General features: G+C 36.7%; 4 protein-coding genes across 9 annotated transcripts; 1 reads left to right on the top strand and 3 right to left on the bottom strand.

Moving 5' to 3' along the window:
* Positions 1–2,787: 2,787 nt before the first annotated feature.
* Positions 2,788–7,163, bottom strand: LOC106374473 (E3 ubiquitin protein ligase RIN2-like). Of its 5 annotated transcripts, none has more exons than XM_048744178.1 (12): positions 6,984–7,163; positions 6,266–6,569; positions 5,999–6,076; positions 5,338–5,459; positions 5,027–5,123; positions 4,833–4,938; positions 4,595–4,752; positions 4,361–4,498; positions 4,216–4,283; positions 3,919–4,137; positions 3,456–3,828; positions 2,788–3,373 (listed from the first exon to the last, which is right to left on the bottom strand). In XM_048744178.1, the coding sequence occupies exons 2-12, from the start codon at positions 6,503–6,505 to the stop codon at positions 3,317–3,319; spliced, it is 1,656 nt and encodes a 551-aa protein (XP_048600135.1). In that variant the 5' UTR covers positions 6,506–6,569; positions 6,984–7,163; the 3' UTR covers positions 2,788–3,316. The 5 variants fall into 5 exon arrangements, with proteins under 5 accessions (XP_048600135.1, XP_048600136.1, XP_048600132.1 ...); XM_048744179.1 differs by having other exon boundaries at positions 4,601–4,752; XM_048744175.1 differs by having other exon boundaries at positions 3,456–4,137.
* Positions 7,164–8,147: 984 nt separating this feature from the next.
* On the bottom strand, positions 8,148–15,811 carry LOC106374470 (putative glycerol-3-phosphate transporter 2). Of its 2 annotated transcripts, XM_048744174.1 has the most exons (8): positions 13,243–15,811; positions 10,854–12,709; positions 10,703–10,755; positions 10,540–10,603; positions 9,909–10,075; positions 9,584–9,700; positions 9,369–9,452; positions 8,148–8,998 (listed from the first exon to the last, which is right to left on the bottom strand). In XM_048744174.1, exons 1-2 carry the CDS (start codon positions 14,174–14,176, stop codon positions 12,129–12,131), a joined length of 1,515 nt encoding a protein of 504 aa, XP_048600131.1. In that variant the 5' UTR covers positions 14,177–15,811; the 3' UTR covers positions 8,148–8,998; positions 9,369–9,452; positions 9,584–9,700; positions 9,909–10,075; positions 10,540–10,603; positions 10,703–10,755; positions 10,854–12,128. The 2 variants fall into 2 exon arrangements, with proteins under 2 accessions (XP_048600131.1, XP_048600130.1); XM_048744173.1 differs by having other exon boundaries at positions 9,584–10,603.
* BNAC01G17170D lies at positions 11,700–11,984 on the top strand. Its single transcript, XM_013814487.3, has one exon. The coding sequence runs from the start codon at positions 11,700–11,702 to the stop codon at positions 11,868–11,870; it is 171 nt and encodes a 56-aa protein (XP_013669941.1). The 3' UTR covers positions 11,871–11,984.
* Positions 15,812–15,875: 64 nt separating the features above from the next.
* LOC106376056 (GLABROUS1 enhancer-binding protein-like) lies at positions 15,876–17,320 on the bottom strand. Its single transcript, XM_013816096.3, has one exon. It carries the CDS (start codon positions 17,192–17,194, stop codon positions 16,106–16,108), a length of 1,089 nt encoding a protein of 362 aa, XP_013671550.2. The 5' UTR covers positions 17,195–17,320; the 3' UTR covers positions 15,876–16,105.
* Between the last annotated feature and the right edge of the window lie 3,937 nt (positions 17,321–21,257).

Genomic DNA, 21,257 nt, shown 5'->3' with positions numbered 1-21,257 from the left:
TAAAAGCAAAATCCTTCAAATATATTTTAGTTATGAGAAATTCAAAAAACGTATATCTCGAGCTAACTAGAGTCGTATTAGAATAGATAAAATTATTTCTCTTTTGCCAAAGTGCGGTTTACGCTCTGCATGGATACAAGAAGAAAGTTGCTTCTTCTAAAAGAAACAAATCTATTCACAATCTTTTTAGTTTGGCTAAATAGTACCTACATGCTACTTCTTTATTGGTCATGTGTAATCGAAATTGTAAGGATTTTTAACTTGAAAATTCCTCAACTAAGTTTGTTTTGAGTAAAAACCCTCAAACTAAGTATTTAATGAAAAAACCATCAAACTAACTTTATTTAATGAATTAAACCCTATCAGGTCATAATTATCATTACTACCGGTAAATCTTTAGTTTGAGGGTTTCTATATTAAGTAAACATAGTTGAAGGGTTTTACCATTAAAAATAAAAAAAAAAAAAAAATTCAAAATTTTATAATATTATCTAAAAATTAGTAACTTAAATTTTCAAAATTAGCACTTTTAATTTTTTTTTTTTTGTAAATATATGAGTTTGATGTGTTTTTAACATCAACATTATATATGTATAATTAAAAATGTAAAAACTCAGAAAATATAATAAAAATTATCTAAAGATTTATTATTACAGTTTTATTAGAAAAGTTATAATTTCTATTATATTTTCTTGTTTTTTACATTTTTAACCTTTTAGTAATTTTATTACATGTAAATCTTTATTACATTTTTACTAGATAAGATATAATTTTTATTATATTTTTTTGTCTTTTACATTTTTAACATTTTAGTAATTTTATTACATGTAAATCTTTAGATAATTTTTTATTATATTTTCTGGGTTTTTAAATTTTAAATTTATACATATATGATGTTGATGTTCAAAACATATCAAACTTATATATTTACAAAAAAAAAAATTAAAAGTGTTAATTTTGAAAATTTCAGTTACTAATTTTTTAGATAATATTATAAAATTTTTGATTTTTTTCAATTTTTAATGGTAAAACCCCTCAACTATGTTTACTTAATGTAGAAACCCATAAACTAAAGATTTACCGGTAGTAACGGTAATTATGACCTGTTAGGGTTTAATTCATTAAATAAAGTTAGTTTGGGGGTTTTTTCGTTAAATACTAAGTTTGAGGGTTTTTATCCAAAACAAACTTAGTTGAGGGGTTTTAACGTTAAAAATCCAAATTGTAAATGTCTAGTAGTTATAACTTCCAGGTATATATTTAATTAGGGGTTTCAAAACTTTTTCGTCACGGCAACGATTAGGTTATTACTTTTATCAGATGTTTCTTAGCAAATGGAGACTACTATTAGTCACACACAAAACTATTTGTGTAAACATAGAAAGAGCTGCTATACGTATAATATTTACATAACATCGTATATTCAAAGAGCTTTTGTTTAGATTTTTGAAAATAAAGCTAATTATGTATCATCAGTACTCGGACCGCTTTTTAAATCTTATATATTAAAAAATAAGTCACGACCTTGATTCATGTGTTTTTTTTAAAAATGAAATTAATGGACATATTCCTAGAAAATCATGTTACATTTAATCTCTAATCTTATCATTTAAATTTTGGGTCTATCAGAAACTTTTATTGGACTATCAATAATTAGATTTAAACAATAGATGATCCATTGGATTTATATATAGTATAAATTAAATAGATATAATTTAATGTTGTAATACTATACTTCCATATATTAATTATTTAAATATTTATCGATGTTAACTTTTAAAATTATAAAGATTTTTTTTAAATAACAAAAATCATATTATCTAACAATGATTAATCTTTACTACCTTAAATCAATGAAAACAAATTTTAAACTATATAGTTTATTTTAAAATTAAACAAAAACTAAATGTTTAATTATTTACTCGATAATATAAATCTATGAAGCGAAAAGTTTAATTTTTTAAAAACTTTCTAAATTTGTGAAATGTTACAATATTTTTGAATATGACAATAAAACAATATTTTACTAATCTTTATATATATAGTTACGATTTTAATAATGAAATAATAATCCAAAAATATATATATATATATAAGAAGATACAAATACATGTGAAAGTTTGAAACAATCTATTCAATTCAATGAAAAAAATATACCGTAAACTTATTATATTTTAAAAATTGATAGACACATATATATTATAATATATACCAATTTAGAATTGAAAACAAGATATTTATATAAAAATAAATGAAAACAAAAATCTGCGTGGTTGCACGGATCGAGATCTAGCAAGCATTATTATTTTAGTGTACTTTAATTTATGTTGAGCAAATGATGTTGGTAAAGAAAATCATAATTCCTCCAACCAAGGCACAGCATATATTATTAATTTAATTACATTTGTTTAGACTACTTTCCCTGAAAAAGTATTCGGGAATAGTTTAACGATAATTTGTTTAAAATTACATTTGGACTAATCCTTAAAGTAACCAGAGTTCACAGAACAACACATAGACTGACTCATGGTCTATTTCATGCTAGCGACAAGATCCAATATGGAAATGAAATGGAAGAACGTGAAGGCATTAACAAGTAAAAAGACGTGGCGAGAATCTCAGAGATGTAAAAAGCTTATAACCGTTGACACGGGTTACATAAGCATAAACTGATCTTTCAAAAGTCCTATTAAGTTACCTTTGCTTGCTCAAAGCCTGCGTTTTCTAACAACGCAGACTAAAGGAACATATGTTATAGCACAGCTAGCAGAAACTTCAGGAACCAAAAACCAAGAAACCGCAAAACATGCGGAAATAACTTATCGAAGCTACCCTATTGGGTACACGAAGACATTTTTAAATTTGTAGACAAAAAAAAAACGAGTTTACACATTTGATGATATACTACATAACAGGCTATACTGGATCAATAACAGTAGATTCTTTCATTTACTTCTTTTTAACTGTAAATTACACATTCTTACACAGGAGAGGTAGCAGCATAGACTGGTCACTATCCCTCAAGCTTGAAGCCGAGGTCAGACTGCCACAAGATATCTCCAGACCACCAGTGTATCAGCACCTTGTGTAAATATCCAAACTTTTATTTTTCTGCAACGAGAGCAATGAACAGAAAGCCTCTTATTCTCTATAGCAAAAGAGTGATGCACAACGCCTTCTATTTACAGCAGGTGAAGCTTGGAATGCTGGTGTGTAAACTTGAAGGACAAGGACAAGTCCCATATCATTAATCTAAACCTAAGGTTGAAATGGAAGTGCAGCAAGTGCTCAGTATTTTTTACACAAAATCTATCATTCACATCTGGAGAAGATTGTTCACAGTAACAGCAACAGAGTTTGTTCTCTGCAAGTCCTGCAAGAAATTGAAACGTAATATGTTCTAGTATTAACTCGCGAGAATCTTAGAACTGAACAATATGCAACTTAAAATTTACCTGGAAAATAATTTCATCAGGCACATGTGGCATGACTTCCCTCACTGTCTCGGCCATGGCTAGTATATTTGCCAAGCTTTCATTTGTCCCACTTGATACACTTCTTAGATGCAGGCCACCTCCTGTCCTTCCACCACCACCTGGAGGTACGGTTGCAGAAGAAGTGGATGCTTGAGAAGGGCTCATCGGCCAAAGACTCCATGCAGCATCGTCAAGTGCATTCTGAGCATAACTTTCCCCAACAGATGCAAGATGCCTCATCATCATATGAACCCTCCCCAGTCCAACGGACCTAGAAGCTCTAGAGGGACCAGCCATATCAACGCCCTGACCTGACCACGCCTGCAGCCAGCTTGGATCCAATCCCAAGTCCCTATTTTGTAAAAAGAAAAGGGTGATCATTAAGTAATAAAGCAAACTGTTACTTTGATTTAGTAAATCATTAAAGAAGAATGAACTGAACCTTGAAGGATCACTTTCAATGGGATTTGGTATATCGGCAGGAAACAATCCAGTAGCTAGTGGATGTCCAGGACTGTTCTGCCTTTCAAGCTGACGAGCTAACAGCTCATCACTTGAGACTTCTGTTGTGCGAGGGTTCGCCTCATTTTCAGTTCTACCAGCAAAAAGAGGCTTACGACATGTAGGACAAGAATAGACCTCATTCAGACCTTGATCCAACCTGCCAGCACCAAAGCATCGTCAGAAACACCAGTTTCAGTCATAATACTTGAGGCTGTAGGTATCTAGATAAGCGCACCAGGATCTCAGACAACCAAGATGGAAAAGGTGGTTGCAGTGAAGCTTTTTAGCCTTACCCATAGGTTCCTGACGTTCAAAAGGTATCCAAGAGTTTAAGACTATTGAAAAGGTGTATGAAAATAACTCTATAGGAGAAAACATACCCGGCATATAGCACATTCATCATCATATGCCCGAAACTCTTCAGAAGTTGCATCAGGCAGGGCTGCATGGAGTGATCCTAGAGCTGTTCTCAGTTTAATGTATCCTTTTATTCGTTTCAGAATTACTCTGAGCAATGCCTGCCAGGTAAAAGATACAACAACTGAATGTTGTGCCTTGTATGAAGTAACCAGGAGAGCTGAGCGACAATGAAAAGTTAGTTAAACAAAACTTACACGTACGTAGAGTAACAAAACTGCATCCACCACAGGAAAGGCCAAACCATGCAGCCACCAGATGTACAGAAAATGAGCTAGCGCCATTACCAAAGTAGCCATGTCCAGGACGAAACCAAGGTGTCGGTTGAGTAGGTCCTTCCATTCCAACAGTGAGCCTATCCAAAGTGAATATCCATGGAAATTCATTCCCAGGTTAAAAGAAAAGACATGATCACAACACCAGAAAAGAAAAGACCTGCTGTCATGGAATCGAGAAACTTAGATTTTCGGCAGTCCGAGTTCTTCACTGCCAAGTGGTTGATCCACATATCAAGTAGCTGAAACCCATGAATTAACAGCGCCTGCAAAAGATAATCACATCAGCTCTGTATTTTTTTTGACCAAAGACCAAGCAGGACGAAGAAGACAAGTGTTATTGCTTTTAAGTACCTGCAAGGTCTCAAAAGCTATACTGCATGGCTCAAAAAGTAACAACAGATACACAGAAGAACCAATTGTACTATATGTCATAAGGGCAAGCTTTATCCTGCAAGATATGACCTAAAAATAAAAATTAAACCATTTTACTCAAAATATCATTCAGACATGAATGATATGATTACTCAAGAGCGTTGGCCATGAAGTATATGTGGAGCCCAGAGAGAAACTAGAGTTGAAATATGAGTTTTGTAGTTTTAAATTCCTAACGAGATAGAAAATGAAGCAGTTAACTGGAGTATTTGACAAGGTTTAGGAAGTACCACAAGAAATCAACAGAGAGAACCAAGAAGAGCACAGAATACGCACGAAAGTAGGTCCGAGGAGTAGAAGAAGGAGATGCATTCAATCGTTCAAGCCGGTCTCTAGCCAAAGCTTGAAACATCTACATGACATTACAAGATTCACATTAGGACTGTGGTGTCTAGAAAAAATAAAAATCATTCTAAATATTCTTTGTTGTAATTTAAGAATCGCCGATTATTATTTCCTGCAAACTGTCAACATATATACATTTAAAGTTTAAAGTGCATAGGACAGTCAGCCAAACTGTCCACAGTACACCCTGAAATATTATTGGGGGAATCACCAGCGGCAGAAATATACCCTAGGAGAATTAATTAAAAAGGGGATTTAATTAATTCTGTTGACACTCAGGCTAGGAATTAAAATGTATATGCAAAATAACTCATAATTACAGGAGCACTAAAGAGAGATGTAAAATGCACAAGTATATATATATAGTAGAATCATCTGTCTAAGTAAAAGACCTCTCTTAAGCCTCCAAATCTATGTTCATTTTCGTTACTCTCCCACTATAAGTACATTTAATATTTTTTTTCCTCCAAATCTCATCTCATACAGACACACAACATGTATGTGGCAGTTTGGTTTTCAATCATCGAAGTAAGAACAGCTAGCTACCTTGTAAATGATGTAATTGGCAAGTCGCAGCACCAACGTTTTAGCTTCAACGCTAAATAAATCTCCAAAAAATAGAGTCTGCAAAAAGACGCTTAAAAGGCATTTATTACCACAGGTCAAAAAAGACATATCCAGAAACAATTTTTTAAAAAATCAGTAAGACTCTGCACATTACTATGGTAAATGAACAGCATGAAGTCGTATCTTTTTGAGTTTTCTTTCATGATACAAGACATTCAAATAGAAGAAAAAAAAAGTGACTCTTACCTTGAGAGAAAGTAGCAGCAGAATATAGACATTGAGCACAAAAATTGCGAGGAGGGCGATGGTAAAGTAAGAAGCGAGAAGCAGGTCAAGGGCATGGTCAGAGTCTGTTAAAGAAATGCTCTTCTTGGCAATCATCCCATTTGATATAAGTTTATCAAGAGACAACTCCGTCAAGACTTGAAGCCCAACAAAGCTCAGAGCTGTTGATGCCACGGAGACGGACAAGTAGTTTATCCCCATTATGAACAAATAACAGCTTCGCCCCCAGAATCTCAGTTTAATCGTATTAGCATGATTCCTCCATCTGCAGAAGCAACATGATCTCTCATCAGTAACACAAGCCAAGTGGCCTAACAATAAATAGCAGAATCAACTAGGTAGAGTTCAAAGAAAATATACAATTGACTATTTGCATCAGAAAGACAGAAACTTTTGCAGACAATTGAGCTCCACAGCAACAGAAATCAAATAAAATTCCATGTTTTAAAAAGAAAAATTGAGTATATCCCTTATGAGTCCACAAGTGAAATTCTATGCATAAGGAAGCTAAAACTGAGAGAAGTCATTGCAAAAAAAAAATAGACATGATTCCATATTTCACAGGTTGAAACCCATTAAGAAACATCAATCAAATATATCATAAATCGAAGAAACTGGAAGAATCGTGGAACTGAGGAAGATTCAATGCAGATAGCAAGGAAAGAGATTAGAGTTGTACAAATCGATCGAATCGCGTGGAACACCTGATGTCTACGAGAAGTTGTCGGTTGGAAATTCTGTTTAGGACAGGCCTCTCTGTCTTGAAGGAAAAAAGTAGAAAGAGCAAAGATCAATCTCTCCTCTTCTCCTTCTTTGAGAAAGAAAAGTTTTATTTTTTTAAAAAAAAGCTATACGGTCAGCAATGTGTGTTTAGTGAAAGGTTAAATATGGTTTGGGTGAAACCAAAATCTTTACTTTTAAACACATAACTACATTTTGACTCGACCTTTGTTTTTTTGTTTTATATTTGTGTTTTTAATCATATTTGGGTTTTTTGTATAATATTTCTCTTAAATGATTGATAAAATTTTTTAATAATTGTATTCATATAGTTGGACTACACTTATATCAATAGGTCATGTTGCTGTTTTAATAGAATATATATATTAGGACCCGATTAACCAAAAAGTCCAAAACATAAGTCATTAATGTTTTTACTAGAAATTAGACATATCAGATTGTGAAATAGAGATACGAAACTGCAGACCGAGCAATTCACCCTCTGTAGATTTTCATGGCATTTATCCAATAAGCCAGTGAGGTTAAAATTACTAAGAAACCACTTGTATCACTTCTACTGTCTATACACTCTACTCGAAACACATGCACACATCCCTACATAATCCTAACGACTTCGTTAGTACGAAATTCTTCAAAATGATGATGCAACATGATATCACCAATTAATTTAGCTGAATCATGTTGGCTTAAACACATGCTTGCATCACTACGTAATCCTGACGACTTCGGCCTGCTGAGGTAATGCGAAGTTAGCTGGATCATGTTGCCTGGTACAACATGATGTTCGATGATGAAGTCATACACTGTTATCTGATCTTTCGAGGTTAGGTTCTCCAAAAATCTCTTTAGAGGTAATAATACCCAATAAAACCAACTCAGTCGAAACATAGCAACTGAACTGTTGCAAAACAGAATTTAATAGTGCAAGCGTGCGACTCATTAAAAATTCTTACAAATTTGAGGTTCTTTTTCATTGGGTATGTTTATAAATACTGACACATTAGTTGCTACTTTGAGTTTTGCAGTTTTTGGTCCATTTTGAGATCTTTGAGTGGCAACATGAATATCAAATGGTTCTTCATCAATAGCTTTGAGAAGCTTCGAGACTTGCTTTCATCCTTGGAAAGAGTTAAAGTTTATCCATGTAAAGGCAAAGATTTATTACTGGCAAAAGTAAAGAGCATTTGAAATCTTGAGTGACCAATCTAACTTACAGTATGCATTGATAATCCCTTTTCCATTGAGAATATCCATAATAACATTCACAGTTCTTGTACACGCTCCTTTCACATCCTTAGAAGCAAGCACATGTGTAACACTTGGGTTCCAGTACCTTGATATGGATTATTCCATCAGGCAATGGGGGAAAGCAATGAAATGCGAAGATAAGTTTTTTTGAAGCAAAGTAGGTATGATATATCCACATAGGATGGGGTTTCTTGGTTGTCTTGTGGTAAGAAGAGATGTTTATTACTAAATACTAACCTTCTCATTCTGTGATAGTGCATATCCACAGAGAAAAAGATATTTTGTACTATCCAATGAACAAAACTCAGCAGGAATTCTGAAAAAAAGTAATGATACAGCCATACTGTAAATCTTATATCAAAATATGATGGGGAAAACAGCTTTGATACAATTTTGGTAAGGGCTCAGCTCTTGATGCGCAATGTCTATATGTCCAGATAAAGTAGAAGAAAATCTTCTTGTAAGGACCCAAAAATAATAGTTTCACATTAGAATTAGAACTGTGGTAAGTAATTTTTAATTATATATTTAGATGCGAATGAAAAGAATGTGGTAAAACATACATAATCCTACCGGCAAGACCTGATATAGCAGACAAAGGCATCCCCTTTCAGATTGCATTTACTGCACTTGATTATCAGTCCCTTTGCAAGTCTTGATTTTAGGTTCCTCAGTGTGTCAGCTTCAGAGTAAACTTGCGGGGCCCTGAAAAATTCATTCAGATGCTTTTAATACTTTTATTATTCGAAAGGGTAGTGTAACACTTTAGCCAAATTCTAGACGGGATTTTCAGAAACAAAGGTTGACAAATGTTAGAAGTTGTGTATACTATTTGATACTGGCGCTATGGACATGGATAACATTTGAGAGAAATATGTCAACTCCAACAACCAGATTCCTCTTGATCAATGCAGCATTTCTAACAAAATATTAATCCAACCAAGCAAGTAAACCTCACAACAACAAAATGCTCAGTTTTTATATATCCGATCCCCTTTGAAAATAACAGCTTAAACATGCACCAAGAGATGAGCGATTCTCAACCAACTGACGTACATTATAAGAAATCACTTACTATTTTTCTTTTTCCTTTGAAATTACTTGAGTAGTAAGTTATTTGATCACTTCTTTTGTAAGACTGGTGTGCGTAAGCCAACACCTAATATAAGATTTCAATTAAACACATAATCTGTGAGTTACTGTTAAGGTAAGAACGGATAAACTACAAAGAAATCTCGGAAATTAAATAAACAAAAAAAAAAAGACTAGAAAGAGTATTGTATCTTAAACCTGATTAATAAAAGAAGAATCGAGTGGTTCATGATAGGGGTTCTGTCTAAATGAGGCGAGTCATATATAGATGGTGGAGATGGGAGAATTGAAAGGGCCGTCGCCATTGGAGGGTTACTGATTGAAATAAAGAGAGTTTTGAGGAATTAAAGTGGAGAAAAAGTTATACTAACATGAAGGTCGACGTTAGCTTTTTTGTTAAGAGAAAAAAAAAAAGAAATCTGTGGAGAAGGGAAGGCAAAAAAATTTACTTGGGCTACATATTGGATTTCTACGGAGAACAAAGAGAAATTTAGGTCTAAAAGACACTAAATAGATAAATAACCTGGCCAGCCGACACATTTGGATCCCATGTAACTTAAACAGCCTCAGTATATTCAAAGAAATCAATATCTGAGGAGTTTCTTTCATCTGCATCACTCTAGTGTCCATACTCACGATAAAGTTGTACTATCTCAGTGCCTTTAGGTCCTTCGTCACCAACATATAGGCCTGCAATTCAAAAATCTAAATATAGAGCATATCCTAAAGTTAAGTTGTACAAATACATTCTAAACCCATATCAAAAGTAAGATGGACATGAAACCTGGAAAGAAATTGTAGATTTACCTAAACTATAGATACCATCGATTTCAAAACGGATTTGAGATATGGTACACTCAGTTGAAGTTTGAAACCATAATGTAAGTGGAACAGAGTAGAAATATATGTACCACAGAAATTAAGATACATGTGCTCATAAGGTAAAGTGGGTATGCATATTTAAAATTTCTTGAATTTAGAGACATTTTATGCCTTTTCTTTAGCATCATGTTTGTATATCCATACCTCAGATGATCAATTGAAAAACATCTCACCAGTTTTACAAAAATCAGGAATGCGGGAACTCGAAAGAAACCTGTCTAATGTCACTCTTTCAGACGTCGAATTAAAAGTTCAAAATATTTGACACTTACTTCTTCCGAGTTTGGGCAGCCGTTGCGTTCGCAGGCACTGTCGTCTTCAAAGCCATACCTGACGCTAAAAAAAAAAAACGATTTGTAAATTAGTTATGGTAAAAGCACAAATCAAGGATAATGAGTCGGTAAACACTTGTTTCTAAACATGTCTCTTGCTTACCAAAAGATCTCTTGCGTTCAACTCCGGTTCTGATTTGGTCATCGTTTAAGAACCTTGTTCACCATCGTACGAACAAACATGATACACGGGTTAGACAGAAATCCCAAAACCCCATACACTGATGAGAAGGACATGAGTAAAGGCATCTTACCAATGATACCCGGATTGCTCCTGAGTTGAATTGTGTTTTAAAACTGGAAAATTGTATTTCGTACAGAAGTTGGAGGTGACGAAATTGAACCAAACAATCGAATCGATCTATAGTTAGTGAGATTGCGGACTGAATCAATATATATTTATGAGAGATGGAGGAAGGTGTGGGAGATGAGAAGACCATCGTTTGTAGAAACGTTTAGTATGAGGAGAAGAAAATAAGTCAGGAAGCTTGATTGGTGACGTGGGTTTTGAGAGTATTTTATTGGTCTGAATACTGTTGCCGACGTAGTTACCGGAAATTTGGAAATGTGGAAATGATGTCTATGTAGGGGAATCGTCTGAGACGATTGAGGAAGATGAAAACGTAGGTGTATCTTTTTCATCAGGACACGACTGACGAAGAAGGCTTAACATAGGTTTTAAATGAGTCACAAACCAATTTGAAAAGCCCAAAAAGTTTGACCAATGTCGACAAACAGAATGTGAAGTGGCAAAATAAGAGCATGTGATTGGTAGATTTTTTTATGCTTACGTAGATAAGCTCAAGGGAGCTCATATCCCCCCCCCCTTTTACTTATTGTTACACACATTTACACTTTTTATTTGTGTTGGCGTCAAGGTTTATAACCAGCGCGAGCCAATGTAAGTTTAAACAATGCTTGGGCCAAGTACCCATCAGGCCCATTAGTTGATCTTGTAGTCGGTTCTTCGACTTTCCAGAATTCTCAACTTCTTTGCTCTTTTTAAATCTTCAATCAATCTCGCCGATTCAGTTTTTCTTCCGATCTAAGTTCACGCCGGAGACCGAGAAACCCTTCCCTCTCCAGAGAAAGAAGGAGATATGGGGATAATGAAGAGAAGCTTCTCTTTCCTAACGGGAACAGCGTGCGGGATCTACATCGCTCAGAACTACAAGGTTCCTAACATCAACAAGCTTGCCCACTGCGCCGTCTCAATGGTCAAGGAACTTGAAAAGAGATATCGCAAACCCGAACGTAGTGACGACGTTTGACATATCCCACACCCATATAATATTGCTTCAATTTTCAGCTGTTTTGATCATCGGTTTACTTGCATGTAAAGATCCTTCTTTTATTATTTGGTTTTAAAGTTATTCATTCTTAAATTCCTTCTTGGTTAAAGCGAACGTAACTTTTATTCTCATTCAAAGGTTAAAACTTTAGACATTGATCAAAGAAAATAAGAAACAAAAAAAAAACATAAATGAAATTATCAAAGAAACAGAGGAAAAATCAACAAAAAAAAAAACTTAGAGGAGAACATCAATGGGAGCTCTGGTCGCTGGCGACGATGACGTAGCTGCTTCACCTTCATCAGATGATCCATACAACATAGCTTTCACTTCCGTTATAATAAGCTTAGTGAGCAACAAACCAGATATCAAAGCAGCAGTCATCAGCATGTAAAACACCGCGTCCCAGCTAATCGCTGAGATGTAACCGGTTAAAACCGGTCCAATCGCAGCACCAACTGATCCTGTACCGTCTATGATAGCTGTGACCGTAGCCAAGGCTCTCGCATTGCCTTTGAGAGACTTGTGCGTGCCGAGATCGGCTGAGACAGCTGTTGTGATGAGAGCAAAAGGTCCGTTGACAAAGACTCCTGACGTGAACATGAGGATGATATTGATTGTCAATGAGATGTGTCCGTAGATTCTGTATAGGAAGAGGGCTGGGATGGCTAGGTAGATGAATCCTGCAGCTGTGATGGCTCTGCCGTCGAGCTGGTCAGAGATGTATCCGGCTAAGACTCCTCCCACCACGCCTCCAACGTCGAAGAGTGTTGACAAGTTTCCTGATGTCTCTTCGGACAGGTACTCTCCTCCAATCACTGCATCAAGTAAACAAGACCATACATATAACAAGGCACAAAATGTGTTGAGAGATTTAGCAACCGGCTCTTGCTAATAGTCCAAGGAGATTACTAGGTTTGGCAATTGGCACACAATAAAAAAATGTAGAACTGGGATTTTTAACCGAACCCGCCAAACCGAACCAAGCCAAAATTTTGGTTAGTTTGGTTAGTTCGGTTCGGTAATCGGTTAGTTCGTTTTTTCGAAACAAAAATTGTTAACCAAATTTTGAACCGATCTAACCGACTTAACCAAAATTTTGAACTAAACTAACCAGAATTACTCGAATTTAACCTACTTTCCCAGAATTTTTAACCAAAATATAATTGAAACCAAAAACTTTGGTTAGTTTCGGTAAAAAATTTAAAAACCAAACTATCTAAGACAAAACCGAACCAAACTTTTTAAAAGTTTAATCCGGCCAAATTTTAGTTGAACAGAACTATGTGACCCGATACCCGAACCCGGATGCCTAAAAGAATGTGTTGAGAGATGATGATGAAGAACGTACTGTTGTGGCTGACATAGAAAGGAAGCCAGTAGAGGAAAGTGTAAGAGACCAACTTGGTGAAGAAGAGGCAGAAGGCGAAAGGAGCAACACCAGGGATCTTCCACGCAGCCATGAACCCTATTGCTTTTCTATCGAATCCGGTACTCATTCTAGACCCCAAGAAGCTCTCTGTAATGGTGTCACCAAGCCTCATGGTGGAGTCAACTTCAGTGCCATCTCTCTCAGCACCAACGGTCGGAGGGTTCACCGGCAAGAAAAAGTATACAACAAGACCGAGGAACGTTATGAGCAAAGCTGGTCCAAGAAACGACCAGCCCCACCCAAACCTAAGCAGACCTGATGCGAGTAGAGAGCCTGTGATGTTACCTAGTGAAGTGTGAGCACTCCAAACACCCATAATCATCCCTCTTCTCTTCTTGTCAAACCAGTTCCCGAGCACGGCTACAACACAAGGCCAGCCAATGGACTGAAACCACCCAGCCAGAACCTGAACCGCCAAGAAGTAGTAGAAGCTGTGGAAGTTGGCCCAGAAGGCGACTCCAAAGAGAGCTGTGAAGAGGCCGGTGCCTATCATACCGATGGTTAGAAACGTCCTGAGATCCAAACGGTCTCCCAAGTGACCGGCTACAAACATCCCAACCGCGTAGACAGAGAGGAAGGCCAAGTCGATTTGTCCTAGCAAGGCCGTTCCATCGGGGCCATCAAAGGGAGACCAACCGCCTCTGACTGTTGACGCGGAAAGGGTGCCTTTGACAATGCTGTTAGGCTTACGAGCAGCGTGGAAGGCGATGTAAGCGACGAAGGTTAAGGTGAAGACTAGGGCTTGGTATTGCTTGAAGGAGAGTCTTCCTGAACGCTTGAAACGTTCCAGGAACTGGATACCGCATGGCTTGGTTTCTTCATACAGGAATTGGGATGAAGTCCAGGACGCCATCTCCTTAGTAACTCCTGAAAGCAGAACAAAACATGAGTTTATGGTCTCTTTGTGATCAAATCTATTACTTGTATGCCAAGAAACCTCAGTATATATAAAATCAAGCAGAGCAACATACAGAAAAATATTGGAGAATGTGGAGGGATTCTCTCTCACTCCCCGTTCTCCACCACTTCAATGGATGGAGAAGCTGTGAGGGGAAGAACCACTACTTAAAGAAGGTGAACTAGCTCATCTTGAATACCTTTGTTTTGCCCCTTTGCTGTGTATTTTTTTTTTCCATTTTTGACTAAGCCTTTTGCTTCACTGGACTCTAATTTTCTAGAATAAATTTCACCAAATGTACGCGAAGTAAACTATACTACACACGGAAGACGATATCATATAGTGATATCAACAACACAAATGCGGAATTATCTAATAATAGTTTATGTGAATTCGTAAGTCGGCATTCAGGTCTGTGGTTTTGTGCACGCACGTAAGAACATCAAATGGATCGTTTGTTCACCGAAAAATTCAACTCACTAATTGTTTAGTTTATCTACAGAAACTATAAACTAATAGTAGTAACATTCTTTGGAATAATGCTTCATTTTAGTGTCCATATTCATTTTTCTCTAGATCATAGGAAGATGACAGAAGTTGCCTGTCTACAAATTAAGCATATATTATAATGCTTCTTTCTCTTAGTTAATAAATCATTTAATTATACTAAATGACTATTTGCAAGAATGAACTGTAACAACGATATTCATTTTTGGTGACAATCTTGTGTAAGTTGTCTAAGATTCTGAGAGCAATTTTGAGCTAGGTATGAGGCTATACATTTTCAGTTCCTCTGATAGCATCATTACATATCTGATTGTTTGAATTTGTATTAGGGTATTACCTGTATATTTCAGGCATTTACTTATTTGCATTCACCAGTTGCAATTTGCAAACCAGAGTCTCCACTACTATTGGCATGGACTTGTTAGAGACTTGAACAATTATGTAAATCAATATTCTAATTGATGTGTTCACTTTAGAGATTGGCTGTCTGTTAAATATGAGTTATCGTTCTACACATTGAAATCTAAATACGTTTCTTGTAAATTTGTAAAATTCGACCTTAGACAGTTGGGTGTCTGAATGTTTCCACCAAAGTTGAGGAAGGCATCAGAAACTTCTTCAGCCCTTGTGAGGGATAAGGTGCAAAGGTATGTTATCTAGTTGCAAGTATCAATTTACAAACTGTGCCGTCCTCGGAAAGCAATAGCTTGACTGAGGGAAGGATAGCATATGAGGAAAAATTGCCGGCGAATGTCTTAAGATTGCAGCAAATAGAATAAGATTACCCACATAAGCTTACAAGTTACTACACATTGGCAAATCTGTTCATAACTGTAACAGTGTAACCTAAAAGGATTTGTGCCCTATTTAGCAAAGGGTGCTAAACATGTTAACTTCCCGCTGCTACGTAAATAAAGTCATGTCAATGGACAGAAAGTCTCAAGTCTTCCACAAAAGGAAATGGAAACGAAATCCAAGGATGATTTTCTTACACAGTGTAGCAGTCAAAAAAGCTGATTTCCAAAAAAAGCAAAGCAGAGACTTTCTATCTATTTACATAACTTTATATACCTAACTACCAGAAAAGAAGGTTAAGGTAGTGGCATGGCATCCTAATAACACAATGTGCATAGAGTTAAAACTAGAGTTAAGAGTCTAACACTTCGCATTGCTTAGAAAATGAACTATTAGCACAAAAGCATACAACAGGAGGAATAAATATTCATTCCACATAAGGGAATTTATACCCAAACCAAGCATCCAAACAACATAAGGGCATAAAAGAAAAATATTGACTAACACTTACGATAGCATTAGTTCCACAAGCTATGCATATACTAAAAAGAGTGAAAAAGAACAAACCATCAAAATAACTCATCATGAAGACGAGGCATAGTCTTTGAATATCATCTTTGCAGTAGTGTCCAAGAGTGCAGTTCTCTGCAAACAGAGCTCCACCTGCATATCCTTAAGCTTCTTCAGCTTCTCCTCCATCTCCCTCTTCTTCGGTCCGTCCTCAACCATATCCCAAACCGCACTCACCGTGGACTCATCCAAACCAAAAACACTCACATTCTCCGCCTTGAAGAACAAGGCCATCTCTCTACTAGACGAGAGATGAGCATCCACAACAACACTCCCCTTTCGTTTCTCCACTTCTTTCTTGGGCGTGTGCGAAGGCGAAGGAGGTGACTTTACAACATCATTAGACTTCTTCCTCGGTTTAGCAGGAAGAACACCATTAGCTCCCCAAATCTTCCTCGACAACTCGAAAGCCTTCTGGTCAAGATCCTTAGAACACGTGACCTTATCTTCAGTCCTTCCTTTCTTAAGCGCGTTCTTCACTATATTAACAAACTTCTTCTTACACCTTTGAAGCTTCGTAACGATCTGAGCCTTAGAGGCGTTGAAATCAATCAGCTTCTTGACGTAATCACAAAACGCGTCCATGTTCTCGTAAGGGTCTCCTCTAGTGGAAGTAAAATCAAGAAAGCCTTGAAGCATCGCGATTTCGTCAGTCTCGCTGAACAGTCTCTGAAACATCTTCTTCGCGTCTTCTCCGGAGATCTTCTTAACCTCTTCGTCCTTCTTCTTGGGATGCTCTGTTGCAGATGTCTTCACCTTCTTCTTCTTAGGCTCCTCATCGTCCGCTTGCTTTAGAGAACGTTTCGCTGTAGAGCTCGACGCGGCGACAGATCCGGAGGTCACGACAGCGTTGAGAGGTTTGGTCTTGGTCGGGGGCTCGGAATCTGAATCGGATTCGGATTCGTCTTCTTCGGAATCGGATTCGGGTTTCTTCTTTGTAGAAGCGGCGGGAGGTTTCTGAGTGAGCTTGGACTGGACATCGCCAGCTTCGTCATCGGAAGAAGATCCGGATGCTTCTACAGAGGAGCCAGACTCTTCTTCTTCTTCTTCTTCGCTGGAAGAGGCAGCAGGAGGGTTCTCGATCTTGTCCTTTGGTGCCATGACAAAGATCTGAGTTCTCTTCTCCTGTCGCCGTCGACTAGGTTGCTTTTTTAAGTTTTGTGATTTTAGGTTTGTTCTATGTTGTTGTAAAGGTACTATTCCTTCTTGATTGAGAATAATACTTCTATTTTACGCATAACTTACGAAACAAACAGTGAAAGTACAGAAGCTATGTTTGGTGGACGTTGTGGGCTTCACAAAGGCCCATTTAACCAAACATTGACTAACAGACGGGTCCGATGGTTCCTCCGCCTAAGGTTTTCCTTTTCCGTATAAAAGAGAGCATTAGATTTTCATCTTCTTTTTTCATATAGAAATAGATTTAGCTTGATATTCTCTCCTTTTTTTCTTCTTTTGTTATGGTAATATTTTCGACAAAAGAAAAACTACATCACCAACATATGATCTGCGTCATCAAGTACCAAGTTTTACCTTTTTGTCATCTTATTTTCCTTGAAATATATTGCGTAATTTAACCTTAGTAATAAGCTGACAAAAAAAAACCTTAGTATAATAGATTGTGGAGCAAGACACAACATTTTGAGGAGAAAGTTTGCATTCATTTTGGGAAGGATCTGTCAATGCATTTGTACAGCTAAGTCCATCTCCGATAGTCTTGATTTTAGAGAAATTAAGTATTTTTTTATTATTTTCACAAAAAAATCTTCAAAAAGAAAAATGATCAAAATAGATTTTATTAAAAGGAAATATACATATATATTAAAATTTTCAAAAAAAAAAAAATATTCTGGTATTTCTTTTCTTAAGACTATTTTGGTCATAAAAACTTTAAAAGTGTTATTTAAGAGAATTGTGATTTATTTTAAGGGAAAATATAAAAAAGAAAGGAGAAAACATTCTCTAACAACCATTATTTTGAGAGAAAAACAAAGATAAATATTTTTTTTTAAACACTAAATGTTAAACTTTTATTAATAGTTGACAAAAAAAAATTATTAATAAATTAACATATCCACTTTTTTTTGGGAAAATTGTCAAATATGACTCACAACTTGATTTCAAACACAAAGTTTAACCCAAACTTGAATCAAATGCAAAAGTAACCTAAAAGGCTATTTAAATTACAACCAACCCCTTGTGAACAAACAAAAAAACCGAAATTTTTTTACATTTCTAACCCCCGTAAGTCGTCTGCCCAGACGACTTTCCAGTAAGTCGTCCAGTCGTCTAGACTAGTTTTACTTAGAAATAATTTAAAAATTTTGTAAAAAATATTTTGATAAGTGAAAAATTGAAATCATGTAATTAACATATGTTTTAAGAGATATAAATTAAGATATAACAAAAGTTAATTGTTTTCAACATAGATGAGTGAAAGTAGTGAGTCATGATATTCTTTGGTTTAGGTTTTGCCAACATATGTTGTAGTATTGTATGTGTTCTTAGGGTTAGATTTTGGAATGCATAAATATTTTTTTGAAAACTTTAAAATTTACCTAAGTGTTTTTATTTCTGTGTATAGTAAACACTATTTAAGTATAACTACGGGTTTATAACGTGGTTATTTAGTTAATTTAGTCAATTTAGTTTAGGGGTTAAATTTAGGGTCTGGGACGACTTACTAGTAAGTCGTCTGATGTACAATATTCAACAGACGACTTACTAGTAAGTCGTCCAAACCTGACCAAACTTTTAATTTTACAATGTACTTTTAAACCTAACCGAATTATTTACCGGCCATATATAAGGTGTTTTTTTTTCACTGTTTATCGAAAATCAGAAAACCCTAAAGCCGTTTCTCTCAAAGGCGATTTCGAAGGCGATTTCCGTCGATTCTCTCTAATCCATCGTTCTCATCGTTCTCACCGCCGGTTATCTCTCCGCCGTTATCACCGTCGTTCTCACCACCCTTCTCACAGCTGCTTCCTCTATTTAAGATCCGAGAGGAAACCCTAGCGCGCATTCTCTCAGAGGCGTCTCGTTGAACTCCGCCGCCGGTAAGTTATATCTCTTACTGTCGAGTGATTGATTGAGGAAAAGGTGAACATAAAACTGGAAGTCTTGGAAGACTTATAATTAAGTCGTCTGGAACTTAATTATAAGTCTTTCAGCTGGAAAACTTGCCAGACGACTTAATTATAAGTCTTTGATTGTTTGAGATGGTTGTCTTTGATTGTTTTGCAGGAAAAAAAAATGGAGATGCCAGAACTCCCCCGTAGGATATATACATTAGGGGAAGAGCCCCCCGCAGTGCATAGCATTTCGTATCATACTTGTTGGACGTTGCATGCTGCTTTAAAGAAAGCTCTTCATGATGACGAATATGAAGAGCTGAAGGAGTCGAAGTTGGGAGTTTTCATCAAGTTCCAAGAGCTGGGATTTGATTGGGCTTCAAGGCTGGTTCACTACATGCTAGGTTTCCAGCTGGACATAAAGAAGAAGTATGAGCTGTGGAGTCTCGTTGGTCCAGAATCTGTGAGGTTTTCACTGTTAGAGTTTGAAAACCTCACTGGTTTAAACTGCGAGTACATCGAGGACCTTGAGAGACTTCACTCTGTTGTTACAAAGGAGTTGACTTCTTTTTGGGAGATGCTGGGAGTTCATGTCGAAGCTGGGCCATCTACTCAGGAGATAATAGCAGCACTTGAGAGATGCGAAGGGTGGTCGCGGGATGATCGCAAGCGGCTCGCGTACCTTGCCATCTTCACTGGACACATTGAAGGGAGAAAGTATTCAACCCCTACACGGGTTAGTCTGGCAAGGCTAGTGATGGAGCTAGAACGGTTTGAGAATTATCCATGGGGGAGAGTCGCATTTAAGGTGCTGATGGACTCTATGAAGGGCAGAGATATTTCGGGTTGTTACACTATTAATGGGTTTGCGCAAGCTCTCCAGGTCTGGGTGTACACAGCTCTTCCAGAATTGGGTGCTACTTTTGGTAATCCTCTCCCAAACAATCCGTCTCCACCGATACTGGCTTACAAGGGTCGCAAAGGACGCAGACAGTTTAAAGAGGCTATCCTCAGTCAGGTATTTACTTCAATCTGGACGACTTCGTAGAAAACTTATAATTAAGTCATCTGATAAGTCTTTCAATTAGACGACTTAGTAGAAGACTTATAATTAAGTCGTCTGAAAAGTCTTCGAGCTGGATGACTTAGTAGAAGCCTTATAATTAAGTCGTCTGGGAAGACTATCCAGACTACTTAATTATAAGTCTTCCACTAAGTCTTCCAGCTGGAAGACTTTTCAGACGACTTAATTATAAGTCGTCTACTAAGTCGTCCAGCTGGAAGACTTTCCAGACGACTTAATTATAAGTCGTCTGTGAAGTCTTTTCTTTCCATCTTTCTTAATCCGTCAAATATCTAAGTTCATATCTTCTATTTACTGCAGACTAGGGTGATCAACTTTGTTCAAAAGGACACTGGTGAAATGTTTCCAAAATGGGAGTTTGATGTTGAGGACACGCTCGCGGAGAACATAATTAAACTCATGTTTGTGAAGAAACCGTGGAAGTGGACCATGGATTGCTTGTCACCGGTACTTGGGTCAATACAAAGCCGGCGGTTGTGAGTCCAGCGAAGAAAAAGGTAGTGAAGGAAGACAGTCCAAGACCTCGGAAGAAAGCTCGTAAAGAGGCACCTGCTGAAGCTAGTGAAGAGGCAGCTGCAGAGACTAGTGAAGAGGCAGCTGCAGAGGCTAGTGAAGAAGTGACTACGACTGTTGGTGGGTTGACTAAAGAGGATATTAAAACCATGTTCAAGGACATAGCTGATGCCATGAGGGAAGAGTTTGGGACATGCCTTAAGGAGATCAAGTATCTGTCGGAAAGGGTGGAAGCTGTGGAGAAGAAGGTTGATATCACCACAAAACGGAAAGGGACATCATCTCAAAACACTACCTCTCCACCTAAACCGACGCTCGAACCCGGGGTTAGTAACGAATCCTCTCACAACAAGAGATTGACTAGACAAAGTCTGAAGAATAAGAATTGAAAAGTTGCATTTGCTTTGTTTCTTGTATGTCAGAACATGTGTGCTTTGTTTATAGTGTATGGATTTTATATATGTATTTTGTTTCATGTTTGAAGACACTGATT

Source organism: Brassica napus, chromosome C1 (assembly GCF_020379485.1).
Source record: "Brassica napus cultivar Da-Ae chromosome C1, Da-Ae, whole genome shotgun sequence".
Classification (NCBI taxonomy): domain Eukaryota; kingdom Viridiplantae; phylum Streptophyta; class Magnoliopsida; order Brassicales; family Brassicaceae; genus Brassica; species Brassica napus.
The sequence above is the reverse complement of the archived record's forward strand: the minus strand, read 5'-3'. Positions and strand labels throughout refer to the sequence as shown.

Excerpts from the sequence above, each read along its gene's own strand:
- LOC106374473 (XM_048744175.1), bottom strand. The coding sequence starts at position 6,505 with ATGGGGATAAACTACTTGTCCGTCTCCGTGGCATCAACAGCTCTGAGC. Across the intron at positions 4,499-4,594 it reads TTTTGTTACTCTACGTACGT|GCATTGCTCAGAGTAATTCT; the intron begins GTAAGTTTTGTT and ends TTTACCTGGCAG. Across the intron at positions 3,374-3,455 it reads CTGATGAAATTATTTTCCAG|GACTTGCAGAGAACAAACTC; the intron begins GTAAATTTTAAG and ends AATTTCTTGCAG.
- BNAC01G17170D (XM_013814487.3), top strand. The coding sequence starts at position 11,700 with ATGGGGATAATGAAGAGAAGCTTCTCTTTCCTAACGGGAACAGCGTGC.
- LOC106374470 (XM_048744173.1), bottom strand. The coding sequence starts at position 14,176 with ATGGCGTCCTGGACTTCATCCCAATTCCTGTATGAAGAAACCAAGCCA. Across the intron at positions 12,710-13,242 it reads TTTCTATGTCAGCCACAACA|TGATTGGAGGAGAGTACCTG; the intron begins GTACGTTCTTCA and ends TACTTGATGCAG.
- LOC106376056 (XM_013816096.3), bottom strand. The coding sequence starts at position 17,194 with ATGGCACCAAAGGACAAGATCGAGAACCCTCCTGCTGCCTCTTCCAGC.